This window comes from Cyprinodon tularosa, unplaced genomic scaffold, assembly GCF_016077235.1.
Source record: "Cyprinodon tularosa strain WSP-4 unplaced genomic scaffold, ASM1607723v1 ctg484, whole genome shotgun sequence".
NCBI classification, from domain to species: domain Eukaryota; kingdom Metazoa; phylum Chordata; class Actinopteri; order Cyprinodontiformes; family Cyprinodontidae; genus Cyprinodon; species Cyprinodon tularosa.
Window position 1 is genome coordinate 1304477 of NW_024039212.1, and position 15441 is coordinate 1319917.

The 15441-nt window shown below is 35.5% G+C and overlaps 1 protein-coding gene across 4 annotated transcripts in view; it reads left to right on the forward strand.

Moving 5' to 3' along the window:
* The window catches only part of gabrg2 (gamma-aminobutyric acid type A receptor subunit gamma2), a 66956-nt gene that overhangs the window by 10189 nt on the left and 41326 nt on the right, over nucleotides 1–15441 (forward strand). For all 4 annotated transcript variants that reach the window (XM_038302238.1, XM_038302239.1, XM_038302240.1 and 1 more), the window contains exons 2-3: nucleotides 6996–7135; nucleotides 11900–11967. In XM_038302238.1, the coding sequence (XP_038158166.1) occupies nucleotides 6996–7135; nucleotides 11900–11967 (208 nt within the window). The remainder of the gene's footprint in view (nucleotides 1–6995; nucleotides 7136–11899; nucleotides 11968–15441) is intronic.

Below are 15441 nucleotides of genomic sequence, written 5' to 3' on the forward strand. Positions count from 1 at the left end.
AGGGGTAGCTTGGAAGACTTGTAGAGAGTTAATGGGTATATTCATACCTGCCGCATTCGGTTAGAGTTTTTGGACCAATGTTCACTTCCCCTTGGTATGGACCTTTTATGTAGGTGTGATTAAAGTCCAATGAACCTGTACAGATAACTCAATAGATGCTCAATTTTTCTATTCTAGTTTTGAAAAGGTGCAGTCCATTTTAGATATGAATACAAACTTGCCTCGATCCAACACAAATACAGAAAGCATGCATAACTTGTGACAAAGCAAACCACCAAAGTAGTCAATGTGCTGTGCTGCCGAAACGGCACCAGATCTCTCTGCTTGCATTATGCATTCTCCAACACTGTCCCAAAGTTAGAATTAAACTTCTCAAATCTGCTTTAAATGAGCTGCTGTAGACATTGAGAGTGGTTTTGAAGCTGTGATGAAAACATAAATATCCAAAACAGATATTTGGAATGATTGTAGTTTATGACAGAAAAGGAAATAGTAAACAAGGGGCTCTGTCTGTGAGAGTTTTCACTGACAATGAAAGAGCTCATACTGTTAGAGTAAAAGCTGAGCCCATTGTGATGTCTAGGAGAGAAAAAGGACTAAGCACTGAAAAACAGGTATAACTCTATCGTTTACAATCTAAGGTGGCAGCAGCCCAGCTGATATGTATCTCCATGTTGACATGACAGCCAAACAGGAACAAACCAGATGAAGCTACTAAGATGAAAAAAAAGCAGAAAGAACATAAAGTCAGGGGTTGAAGTAGCAAATTCTGGAGAATGTAAGAATAGAGAAGGAAGACTCATAGACTAAAACTAGTTATTTTGGATGATCTTTCCATTCTACTTTAAGACACTCTTGGAACCACTAGTAAGCCTGCAGCTTGTAAGCAAAGTGCTCTGTTAGGAACATAAGGAATGATCCGATCCCTGATATAAGAAGGAGCATGGTCATTTAAGGCTTATAGGAGAAGAGGAGGAGTTTGAATTCTATTCTGGATTTAACAGGAAGCCAATGAAGAGAAGCTAGGATAGAAGAAATATGATCTCTCTTTTGAATTTTCATCAGAACTCTACTACTACTACTACTACTACTACTGGCTGTATCATTTTGGATCCGCTGGAGGCTTTAAACTACAATTTGTAGACTTCTTGATAGTAAAGAATTACAATAGTCCAGCCTTGAAGCAACATGTATATGGACTAGCTTCTCAGCATCAACCCTGGGCAATATATTTCTGATCTTTGCAATATTCTGGAGATGAAAGGAGGAAATCTCTTTGATATGGGATTAAGGTGACAAGTCTGGGTAACACCAAGATGTGTTAGTTTATAATTTTTGACCAATTTAATTAAATTCAGATAAATTGACTGGCTAATCCAATTCTTTTTTCAAAGACTGGTCTAAAACACAATAATTTCTATTTAGCCTGCATTCAGAAGCAGAAAGTTATCTGGGTTTTGTCTTTAATGCATGCCTGTAGTCTATATAAAGGTTTAGTATCAACAGGATTTATGGACCAATATAGCTGAGGATCATCAGCATAGCAGTGAAAGTTAATACCAAGCATCTAATTATTCTACCAATTGGGAGGATATACATTGTAAAGAGATGTGGTCCTAGCACTGATACCTTTGGTATTCCACAGGTAATCCTGGAGGATGTGGAAGATTTATTATTAACATGAACAAATTGAAACCTGTCACAGAACTAAACCAGCTTGATTAAATTCTCTTACTGTACCTACTAGAGAATGTTCAAGTCTTTCTAAAGGGCAGAAATATGGATACATATATTCTACAGTAGTGGCTCCCAACTTTTTTTTTTTTTTTGCGCCACAGATTGGTCTGTAGCAGTAGAACTCTCTGGTTTCTATGGTAACATAAACGTCTTAACGTTTAATGTCTTAAAATAACCCATCACAAAAATAACTTGCATTAAAACAGCCTACCTACTATTCACAAGTTCGGTGAATTAGTGGGAGCCCTTAGATTGTTTTGCTCCAACGAGATGGTACAGTAGGGATTTGCAGCAGGAGGAATTAAGTGACCTACGGTGTTGTGGCTAAGATACATCAAGAGTAAGTCATGGATGGATGTAATAGAGGAAATATTAAATATCATTTAGACTCGGGAAATAAATAAATTGGAAATTATCAAAGTTTGTTAATGCTTTTTATGCGTTTCATTACCAAAGGACATACAGACCAGTACTGGGCAAGGGATCACTTATTCAAAAATATAAACTTTATATACATAGTGGGAAGAAGTTAAAGAAGTCTAAAAGTGTTTGCATTAGGGCTGCAACTAACGATTATTTTAAAAATCGATGAATCGGACGATTATTTTTTCGATTAATCGATGAATCGGACAAAAAATATTTTTTATATTAACCTCTTTATTCCAAAATAAACATTTTAGACAGAACAAACAAGCACACAAGTACAGGTTGCTCATTAACTGTACTGGTGCAATATGAAAAATAAATGTTTGTGTTAAAACTACGCAAACTTACATGAGAAATGTAGCTGTACATCCACAAAATATAGGCTACTTTGTTTCATAAAGCGCAAAAAAAGACATTTTTGTTTTTAAAAGCCCCTAAGGGGTTCAAACAATAGGCCCCCCATTTCAACAAATTAGTTTTTTTAGACTAGAAGAGTTCTGCCTTTTAAGACAGGAAAGTATAGCAGTTAAAGTTGCTACTTGAGAAAATACTGAACCATAGAGATAAAAATAGCCCTGTGATTCAAATTATAAATTGTATTTGGAATAAAAATGAGAGAACTAGGGGTGCTAAAAAACACATCCTCCAAAGACTCCAATTTACATGGGAATGTGGCATATAATTAATTGACATATTACTGATCTTGCAGGATTTTATTCTGCTTTACTTCCATAAATTGCAGGATCTTCTTTACTTTATCTTTGCCAGAAGATTTAAACTTTAAAAGCCTTGCCCTCATAATTTGCAAGTTAATTTATTTATAAAGTAAATGTAAACGCTGCTTAAGCTAATTCAAATGAAATTAAAAGTAAAATAAGTAGCCAACCTTATCACTGTCTGTAACCTACTAACACGGTAAGGAAAGCATCAGATGAGCTACCTGAGAAACTAACGTTACGTTTCCCCACTTTAAAACCAAACAAACATGGTGGTTCCGCGCCATGTTAATTTCTTTTGAAAAAAGTTGCATGTTATCACTTTTTTCACTTTACAAAGCGCAGGCTATTTTAATTATTGTGATCAATTTGCGCCGTCAATCCCGGTGCATGCGCGCTTCATTTGCAGTCTGGAAGCTGAGGCTCTGACTGCAGCTGAGAGGGACTCCTGCGGGAGTGGGGGGAGGCGCCCCACGGCAGAGTAGGAACGATACATGCTTTCACGTTAGAGTCTCCAAAAGCCGCCAGTGAAACCAAAAAAAGTCGCCAGATTTGTCGCTAGTCGCTTTTTTGAAAAATAGTCGCTGGAGGGGTCTGAAAAGTCGCTGAGTTGGCAACACTGCTCCTGCGGCGCTGACACGCTCTGCCATATTTTTTTTTCTTCCTCTTTCAGTCAAGAGGCAGTGATGACGGCGCGGCGGATGACGCAATAATCGCGCGACACAACTAATCGATGATGAAATTCGTTGCCAACGCTTTTAAAAGTCGATTTTTATCGATTTTATCGATTCGTTGTTGCAGCCCTAGTTTGCATTGTTCTACATAATCTAAATGGTCATCTAGAAATAATTTTTTGTGATGCCCATCTTTTCTGACTTATTATTTATTATTGACTATCATAGCTGCATGTAGAGCTCCTTACATTATCACAGCCCGTTCTCACCTCGAGCCCTGTTCCGATTTTCCGTTTCCTCATAAAATTTCTAGAGCCACTGCATGACACAGATGGAGAGGAAAATTCAGGCCTCATATATTCCTGTCTCTACCTGCAGCACAGCGAATGTTATGTATTTTACTAGAGCAGCTTCATTAAGCATCAGCAGCCAAACAGTTTTGAAGGATTGGGAGGGGGGTATTTCCCCAATACTGCAAATTGCTTTTGATAGCATAAAAATTTATATATGTTAAATATCAAACCTGATAGTTTTAGAAATATTTATAAAAAGACTGACATTGCAGATTCTGATTTTGACTGATTTATTTGTATAACCTATACTTTCAGCTTTTAAAAGATCACAGAGACAAGATATCTTAATCTAGTAGTACTGAAAATAACCATTTACCATTGTCTTTGAAACAATATAAACTTCTGAAATAACTGCTCTCAGATTGAGAATTAAAGTTTAAGGCATTGATAGTGGGTGGTTTTCAGACTTTTACAGAGATGGATTAGATTGGTGGAAAAGGTCCGCTTTACATCTAAGTATCTGCCGTTTACCAATCATCAAAAATTAAGAAAATTGAGGCTGATAAATCGGTACAACCCTAGCCCCCTGCTCTACCATGGACCTGGGACAACTTACCTGATTGTCCCCCCAATTGGCAGGCATCCACACATGTGGTAATAAAATGTGCCCATGCAATGTGCTGGCATATGCTTTAATATAAAACCAGAATATATTTTTTGTAGCAATATTTTTCAGATTTTTGATCTTCTCCATTGTGATCTGTATTCATTAACCTGCTTTTGTAATTGCAAAAAAAAATCGCCAGGTAAACTCATTGTGAGCCGTGAACGTGTCCCTTCTTATTCTTTCTCTGCCAGTGAAAAGCAGGGGGTTGTACATTGGTACATTCTTGATCTGTAATGACTTGATGTGGAGATAAATGCTTGTTTTCATCATAAGGTTTGCTGATTAGACAAAATGACTCATTAAAAGCTTCAGGTAATGCTTTGCTTCACTTTGTCACTAGGCAGAGCTATCTTGTAGTCTCTGGTAGGACACTTTATATTCTGTCAGTTAATTTAAAATGTTTTTGCTGTTAGGATTACCAGAATAGTTTTTTCCTTTTTATTTTTCAATGTATGTTATGGTATTGTATGTTGCTCCACCCTCTATAAGACGTGCTTGTGATGGAAAATAAAAATCAACAAAAGCAAACAAAGAAAACTCCCACTGTGAAAGAATCACATGATTGGAAAGCAGACTTTATTTAGAAGTTTTTTATAATAGACTGTTAGGCGGTTGAAAATAAAAAAAAAACAACTTCATTTAAATTAAAAATTTTAAATAAATTAGCCAGAGAGGATATGCTATAATTAGTACTGGGTCTCACCATTAATAAAGCATCACGATAGAGTCCATGACTGGGGTTGCACCGAATTAAAAGAGTGTGCATACTCACAATTCTACCTAAAAAAAACGGCCATTAATAACATTTGTTACAAGAGATGTTCCCTTGAGTCACTTGTGTATTTTGCAGCTTGATTGGCAACTATCTTACAAATAAGAAGAATAAGATCAAAATAATAATAATTTTTATGACGGAGTGTTAGGGTCTGGTTAGAGTTTTTTTTTTTTCTATTTCGACCATAAAGTGGTAACATTACAAGAATAAAGTCATAAAATTACGAGAATAATGTTGAAACATGAGAATAAAGTAAAAAATTATGAGAATAAAATCGTAAAATTATGAGAATAAAGTGGTGACATTAGGAGAATAAACTCATAAAATTATGAGAGTAAAGTCGTAACACCACGAGAAATAAAGTTTTAAAATTACAAGAATAAAGTTGTAAAATTATGAGAATTAAGTCGTATTATTAGAAGAATAATGTCATAATATTACGAGAAAAAAGTCACAATAAGAACATTCCCAAAATTATGAGAATAAAGTTGTATTTTATGACAACTCTTACAAGAAGCACTGTTGAATAGCATGGTACCTAGACAGGGTTACCATTTGATTGCAAGGCAAAACAGAGACTAATAGCAATGTTAACACACTCTCGCATTAGGGCAATTCAGAGTCACCAGCAAATATTAAAGTCTTGTTTTTTGGAGTGTGGTAAGAGAAGCCATGCATGCACGTCCAAAACTTCCAAACAGAAAAACAGTAGGCTTGGAATCATATCTTAAAATATCAGACTGATCCAGAGAGACATAGGCCATCAGCCGATTTGGCTTGAAAAAACAGCATTTTAGGAACCCTTAGAGTTTTAGGGATGACCAGGAATCCTCAAAGACAAAACAAGTGAGCCCCTACAGAGCAGTTGCACAGCTGAGCTTGAGCTTACTAAAAGAACCTGAGCCAGCAAGGTGAGGCCACTGCCAACAGTCCAGGACCTAGAGATACCCTGGACCAGCCACAAATGTTCTCCGAGTCTCTGACTCTGGACTTTGCTTGGAAGGCTGTTGTTAACTTCAAACATTATTGGAAAAATAGGAAAATCTGCTTATCCTAAGCTCCAGGCCATTTGTATTATTAAATAAGCAGTTTATTGGAACATAAGGGTTTTTGGTAACAATTCCCATTGCATCTGTTTACAATAATTATAAGCATATGTCCAAACTTCTACACAATATGCATATGTGAATAATATGATGTGTCATACAAGCTAACAATTATTCTGTTGGATTTAGGTAATATCACAGACGTTTTCAGTCAAAACACAATTTTCCTTTTCATTCCCACAGAATTTCAGATGAATAATGATTCCCTGTCTATTATCTGATCATATATAGTATTTATTTTTATCAACCTAATTATGACAAGCTTGACAATTTGCAAAAATAATTTGTGCACAAAATAAAGAATTTTGTTAGCGGTAGGAAACCAGTTTTAAACAAATCTGATTTCACATCCAGTAGATGTCCTTACTGGAATTTATTTAAGATATGTTTTTAAATCAACTATACTGTATATAACTTTATTTCTATTATTTTACAAGATAATCTATTTCGGTAGACAAAAGTATGCAAAGCTTACAAAAGGGTAAAAATAATGATTTGATGCTGGTAAAAGCATAGCCTACAATGGAATGGATAGTTTATATGTTTGTATTATTGGTGCAATTAATAGTTATGTGTATGTTTGCCTTTTTCCTCTTTGCAGCTCCCTCCAGAACGATGACGATGATGAGGTGTCTAACAAGACATGGGTGCTGACTCCAAAAGTCTACGAGAGCGACGTTACACACATCCTCAACAGCCTACTAGATAGTTACGATAACAAGCTCAGACCTGACATTGGAGGTACAAATTGATTTTTTTCCTATTTTCGCAGTTGATTGATTTTTCCAGGGAATCATTAAAAAATTGTTACCGTGAATGACAAGAAATATCTTATAGCCATAAATTAAGGAGTGGAAAGGGACTAATTAAAAAGCTTCTCAATTGCATTTAATTTAATTTATTTATTTATTTGAATTAGGACAATGCACATTCATCAACATGTCAGCGTAATGCATCAATGTAAATATGCCAGAATTAGCACAACAGCTAAATTGCATCCGGTGCCCTAAGGCAGATATGAACAGTAAACATTAAAGAAGACACTACAGGAGAGAAGAGAGTAGACACAAACAGATAAGATGCAAATAACAAAAAAAATCACATAAATTATGTGAACAGACCCAAGGAAAGAGATATAGTTACTGGTGACACATGTCTGGTTAGTTTTTAAGCAATGTCTCAAGGAGGTTTTAAAACTTTCACAGCTCCTAATATGGGCTACAGATTAGTTTGTTCTAAACAACTTGTATTTCTGAATTTCAAAATTTTTATTTCCAATTTTCTTTAATGAATTACAAAAAGGATTAAGATTGAGTCACAATACATTTTAACAAAAATCATTTGTGGCTACATTCTATGGGTATTTTGTATTTGTGCAGGCTCCAGATATCACAGAATGTAAAAATTTTTGACTGGTATTCTTGCTATTTATAAAATATATTTAGTAGGTTAATGTACTTGTGTGTATTATGCCAAGCAAAGCTATTCATCATATGCCCGTAAGCCCGGAGACAAGGTACTTACTCCATCCTCTTTGACAGACAGCTGGGGAGGACTTGCTTGTCTGCATATGCCTATCACATCCATCTGCGAGCGCAGTACAGGGAGATACAGAGTACTGTTGAATGCTTGATTCATGAGACAGCATTCCTGGGAAATCTGGCTAAAATCAGGAGCTGTCACATACTGTCCTATAATGATGAAGCCCTGCCATCATAAAGCTAACAGCGAATTAAGCATTTCCATTGTAAGACTTGTTTCCCCCTTATTAAATTTAATTCAGTTTATTTGAATAGCGCAATTTTCAACATGTCATCCCAAGGCAATTTACAGACATAATTTAGTTGAGTCATGGAGACAGACCTGTTAAGGTTTCTGTCAGCTGATTGCATTAATTAAATTACTTTTCAGGATTCACTCCTCATGGATGATCGTTTGGCAACAGTAGACGTTTCCCTGCATTGTGTTGAGTCTGCAGCAGGCCCTCACACCAAGCTTGCATGCAGGGACAGTGGAGAGGAAAAACTCCTTTTACAGTAAGAAATCTCTGCAGAATGAGCCTCAGGCTTAAGAGCCGAGGCCAGCTGGGGGATCAAGGTGACAGAGGCAGACATACAAAAGTAACATAGAAGCAATAATCTGTTAAAAACTTGCTATGTTGGAAAATGTACCAGTTAAGCAGACGAGCTATGAGCTGACTTATAGGTGAAAAGGGATGAACAAGAGCATATACAGTTAGCCAGAGTAAAAGCTGAAAGCAGCCTTAGCCTATAGCAACATAACTATAGAGATAGCAGCAGACAACCTAGGCAACCAGGAGCTTTGTAAAAAAGGAATTTTTTATGTAGACCGAGTATCTGTCTGAAGGACTAAAACTGGTTGGTGGTTACATAGGAAAGTGGCCTTATAGATATATGTGTCTCCTATTCTACTTTCAGAAATTCTAGGAACCACTAGTAAACCTGCAGATTGAGAGCGAAGTCCTCTGTTAGGTACATAAGGAACGATCAGTTATCTGATATAAGAGAGAGCTTGTTTTCTTGGGCTTTACAGTAGAAAGAGTGGTTTCCATTCACTTCTGGATTTAATAGGAAGGTAGCGAGGGGAAGGTTAAATAGGAGAAATATATCTCTTTTTAATGTTCATCTTAAAGTTGCTAAATTTAGTGGACTCACAATCATCCAGCCTTCAGATTACAAATGCGTAGACTACTTTCCAGCTTCTGGAAAATAGATTTATAAAAGTTGCATTATGGAGATGAACAAAGGAAACTGTCGAAATCTGTTTAAAATTGGATTTAAATAACAAGTCCTGATCAAAAATAACACCAGGGTTTTTTTTACATTATTATCTCAGTCAAATTTATTGCCATCAAAATTAAGTGACTAAATAAATAGACACTTTTTTAGAGACTCTGGTTCTAAGACAATAACTTCCGTTTTGTCTGTATTCATAAGCAGAAAGTCAGGATGACTCTTCAGAAGCAGAGTCATCCAGGTTTTTATGTCTTAAAGACAAGTACATAGTCTGTGTAATGGATTAGTTTAATCAGGATTCATGGACAAGTATAGTTGAATATAATCAGCAAAACAGTGGAAGTTAATCCCATGCGGTTTGATAATTTTATTAAATTCAAATATATAGATATATAGTAAAGAGAATTTGCCCTAGCACTGATCCCTTTGTTACTCCACAGGTAACCTGGGAGCATGAGAAACATTTAACATTAAAGTGAATAAGAACTGAAATCTGTTATGGTGTTGTTCCCTTAGTATATATATGAACAGCACTAGGATGGTTTAAATCTTGTCTTAAGAGGATTAGAGAGTATTCAAGACCTTGTTCTTACAGTAATGATCCATACATCAAGGACGGACCAGGAGATCAAGGATCATGGACAAAGCTCTAAATCAGAAGCTTTGCTTTTTTTGTCTCTTTCATCATTTCACCTTACATGTATGATCACTTTTGGATTTATACTTCTAATTTATACTTCTGACGCATAGCCTCCGCAACCATCAAATCTGTTTTTGTGCTCTCAAAAAAAATCCTGACTACACGTCGGATGGTCGCAAACCCGCGCAAAACTCAAGCGGAAGTGCGCAGACAAACAGCAGCTGTGATTGGTCCTTGGTATGCCTTTCAGGCTTTCTGTGTGGTTGTCCTTCTTGATTCGGTGCCAGTGCGCACCATTTTTAAAAACCGAGTAATGGATAACCACGACGAAAGGTTGATCAAGGAGGTTCGGAAGTACAACCACTTGTACGATGCCTCAGACATGTTGTTTTGGAAAATTAACACTCCCGCCGGCACCACCGAAGAAGTTTTCGTGACCATCCGCTAAAGTTTTTGCGAGTTCTGGAATAGGCTCCCACAGAAACTGCTGTGCGTCCCTAGAAATTTCAGACCGACGTTGCAGAAGCATACCAGCAAAACTGGTTCGCGACCAAACGTAAGTGACATTTGATGTGTGCGGTTGCAGAAGTATAATCCGCCCTTAAGACACCAAGATACATAAACTCCTCTGGTTGAGACAAAGTCTAACTCCCCTGCCCAAAGGAAGCAGTTCACCTTTTTATGTTGGTAACCAGGGCCTCTTGCTCAGACAAACTAACTCTTCACCCAACGTTTTCAAAATCTGCTGCAAACTGATGTAGTGCCTGCTAGTGACCATGGTGTCCTAACAAAATACCTCAGCATAGTCACGAATCTTCTTGAAATACACATCCTGTATGCATAAGGATGAAAAAAAAATCATCATGACACCTTGTGAATGGCAGTGTAAAAAAAAAAATTGGTCCATAGCTCTATGACAATTAGAGCTACTGTTCCCCTACAGTAAAAGCTGAAGTGGTTCAAGTATAAGATCAGCACACCTCATTGTTTAGAGTTAAGTACTTAGGGCAGACCTTGAACTCATATATATATATATATATATATATATATATATATATATATATATATATATATATATATATATATATATATATATATATATATATATATATATATATATATATATATATATATATAGGCTGCCCTCTTGTCTGGGTTTCCATTCTCAACCCGGCAAATCAATTTTAGATAAATGGTAGACAGTGAATGGACTGACAGATAGGTCCAACCATGATATGAAGTAATGTATTATTTGTTCTGTGGAATGATAGTGGTGAATGTGGTTTGTAAGAGATTGCTGTTTTGATCTAAAGGCTAATTTAATTGTCTCTTATCATCATTAGGGTTGCTTTGAATTCCGTGTGGTATGTGACTGTGAAGGTTTAAATATTGCAAAGCATTTAAAGCATTTTATTTATTTTTGTTATTTAAGGTATGTTTTTCTAAATAAGATCCATTGGCATTCCAATTAAAAATGGTTTGCTTTTAATTGATGAAATGGTATTTGCATTTTTATACAAATTTTCTCACCATGTCTTTGATTGTATATTTTAGGTGACATATATTTTTTTATGGATAGGGTAATTGTTAAAGGCCAGAGCTAAAGAGTACATTTGTTTGATGAGAATAGATGCAATAATGCAATCTTCTTGTTCTTCGGCATATGTCAAATAGCTTTGAAATTGAGTATGTAACCCTTTTTATTCCACTCAAACATGACATCTTGTGATCTATAAACTTTAGCAAATGAAGTTAAGCCTTTGAGCCAGGCTGAAAAGCAAAACTGCCAATTTTATACCAGCCCGTTTTGTTTCCTCATTGTCTTTCATTAGTCTATTCTGCACTGGTCATGGTGGTGGGTAAGATATTCAATGACTTGGACATTATGAAGGATGGAGGACATTTATTTCTTTGATATAAACTAATAAATAAATGGTACAACTCAATAAAGCCCTTTTCTTTCTTATTTTTTTTCATTGTAAACTTCTGTCAACATTTAAGACTCGGTATACTTAGGCAGATGTAAAGCAATCATGGTTTTAACCTATTTCTGTGAGTCTCTAATAGATAACTATTCCCCAAGGTCTAATTTCCTCTTCTTCTTCACAGTCAAACCAACAGTAATCCATACCGACATGTTTGTCAACAGCATCGGTCCAGTAAATGCCATCAATATGGTAAGTAAAAAAATGAAATTCTATGCAAATTTGTCACAATAATTTTAGAAGATTATATTATAAATATTTTAGGAGCTTTATTTATCCATTCAAAAAATGCTGCCACGCCCAATGCTGTGCCAGTCCATGCTTTACAAGAACAATAACTACATTTGATTAAGCAGGATAAAAAAACTATTGATTTTTGTTAATACACATTAAACTATTTTGAATTCACTTAATCTCTCTATCTTAATTTTTTCATATTTATTCTGAAATATTTCTTAAAAACATAAATTGTTTATTCACAAATGGCACATGGTTAAGGCCATGTTCTAGCATGTGCTTAATTCTCTTAGTATTTGCTTTCATTAAGAATTTTATAGTTTTGACTAAAAATAGATAAATCTTCTGATTTCGCTTTTCACCATTCAGTGAGTGCAAACAGGATTTGTCATTTTCCCTTGAAATCATTATTGTATAATCATAACCCAAACTACCAGAAAATAACTAACAAATATTGAATGTTGAAGCTGTATTAAATATAAGTAATCAATCATATTTTTTAGCATTTCATAACTAGAGCATTTTTATTAATTCAGTTCGGCTGTATGATTTTCGTCAGGGAGGTAAATATTGTGGTGATCCATCATTGGCAAAGGCTGTTGGGTATGAGTATTGTTTTTTTCAGGTCAAGTTTCTCAAAATGTAATGTAAAGCTGTTAACGCAATGTTGCACAACACTTCTGTTCATATTCATTTAATTTACGATCTTCCTAAACTTTTGTTTTTGTAACATAGTACTTAGTCCCCAAAAGGATATAAAAAAGGTAAATGTATTATGTGTTACTTTTGCGAGAGCCTTGCTTTTGCAAGATCGTGCAAATGTTGTGTGAGATCATGCAAATTCGGGGATTTGTACAAATGGGTCAACAAAACCACCATATCAATAAAAGATTCACACAAGCCGGAGAATATTATAGAATTTTATTTCTAGCATGGATTAAATAATAAATATATAAAATTAACACTTGGCAGAAGACAGGTTCATAACTGTAGTCACACCAGCCTCCCCTTTAAAAATGACAGCCAAACCAACCCCCAGAGGTTTTTGCTGGTCACTCAAACACAATGAATTACCTCAGTAACACTGGTTTCGGATCTATCTTATGGGCATGTGAGGGACTGAGCCAGCCAAGCATGAGGACACAGTTGTGATTATCAAGAAAAATGGGTTTTGTTTGCTTAAAGTAATAATAATCTAAACAAAAAATTAAAGGGTCCTAAAAAGAGGTCATAGTGGAACTCCAGATGGTACCACCCAATCAGTCAATGAGTGTGCCAGCCAGAGTCCTTTGCATTCTCCCAGTTGAAGGTACTATCTACAACACCAGAAAATCTGCAAACAATATTAAGCATTTGACAAAATTAATTATGCAACAGTTACCCAAATGCACATGCTACAATTGGAACTAATGTTATTTCTGTCAAAATAATTTAACAAACAAACCAATATATTTATCCTACTGTGTGTTTGTTAAAACTTAAAAGGAAAAGTGGTTGTGTGTGGGATTACTGACCATGTGACCATCACAGAGTTGAAACCAGTAGCATCAAAAACTAAATTTCAATATCAAATACTGAAATTAAATTCTCCATGGAGAATTAAAGCATTGGTTTCAAAGTTAATTGGTCTCTCACACAACAAAAGTAGCAACACTTTCCAACTGCATTGCAGGTTCCTGATCGTTGGAATCACCCCTTTTGGTGGAAATGAGAGGGGCTTGGTGATAGTAAAAATGGCTTAGGTATCAACTTTCTATAAATTACATAAATCAAAGAGGAGGCCCAAAATCTTGTTTTGTGGCAAAAACATCTTCCTGGGTTTGTCTTGTTTGAACAGAGCCAACACCCAAAAAAACAAAACAAAAAAGATTTTTCGGTAGATTTTAACTAAGACCCAGCAAACATGTTTCAACATGAAACCCCAATTTTCAGGGATTTACATCTTTATATCAATAAATCTGCAACGCAATGAAACCGTTTTATTTTAAAAACAAATTAATTGTATTGTGATGTTTCTTTAGTTTTATATTTGTCTTTAATCAGCATAGAAAAGCTACAAATGTGAAGTCAGCAAAACACAGACTAAATTGTTATGCAGATCTATATTTATATGCAGAAGACTACAACATAAAGCATGATGATGTCTCCATAAGTGCAGTTAGATGTAATGATGTGTTCAGTTTGAACCAAGTGTTTGGACTTACATTAGGTTTTCACAATACAATTGTATTGACTGCACAAGAAAATTTGCATAAAGGGGGCACTTTGTTTACATGAAAGGTTGAATGATGGCTTTACATTTGGTTGTAATGCTTGGTACTTGGAGAGAACATGCCTAAAATGAAATGACAAGAGTGGTAATGCTTGCGAGGAAATAAAAGTAGATAGTGTGGGGGTATGCATCTGTAGCAGTTATCCATGCAATTGCGATTTATTTCCTTATTTTGCTTTACAGAAGGAATTTCTAAGATATGGCAAGCCCACCCCATGTGAATAATAGAGGGGGGCAGGGGAAGGAATTGGCTGAGCGATTGAAAAGAAAGAGGTTTATGTTTGAAGAAGATCAAGAATTAGGAACTTCAGTTCTATACCTGCTGAAGCTTGAAGTGGCTTAGTTGCTCTTGAATACATCCAGCAATTTGAGCATAAAAAAGAAAATTACTCTTTAGAAATCCCTGCACGTTTAACTGAGCCATCTTAATGATTCTTTATACTCTATCATTGATCTGTTATTATTCCGACTTTCGGTCATTACTATTTTTAACAATAATGATAACAATAACAATATTTATGTCCCTTGGGTGAAAAGAATTTTGTCTGGAAAGATTATTTTTACATTTTTCTATTTGGAAACCTTTTTACTTGAATTTTGACATATCTGTCTGCTATACCCCTATGTTCTCTTCCACACAAATACCAATTTTTCACCCCTTCCTCTACTGAACCTATCTTTAAACTTAAAGCTCAGTTTGTCTCTTTTTCTCTTTTAAAGAGACAGCATAATTAATACCTTTTTCTTATATACCACACCTGCCGTCACACCATCTGATGATCTGACCATGATCCAACATTTTTTACTAAAACATTTGAAACGAATCAACAGGATAAAATGCTGCCAGAGGGCCAGGTTGAGGGATTTTGTGGTAATCCCTTTGTAAAAGAATTTAAAATTGCACCTGCTCTGTTAAGAATTTCTAAAGGCAACAGTGTTTTCCTTTTTTAAATAACATTTCTAACAACAGTGCTCTATGGCCTTGATGCCCAGCAACTTGTAAGCTTCAGTGAGTTTTTTTAGCCTATGTTTTTTTTAGCCTATATTTTTTAGCCCAACAGCAACCACATATTTTGGCCCATATGCAACTATCTTACTTTTTAGTAGAGTCAGAGCAGCACACTTAATTTTTTCACCTAGCAGCCCATGTATTATAA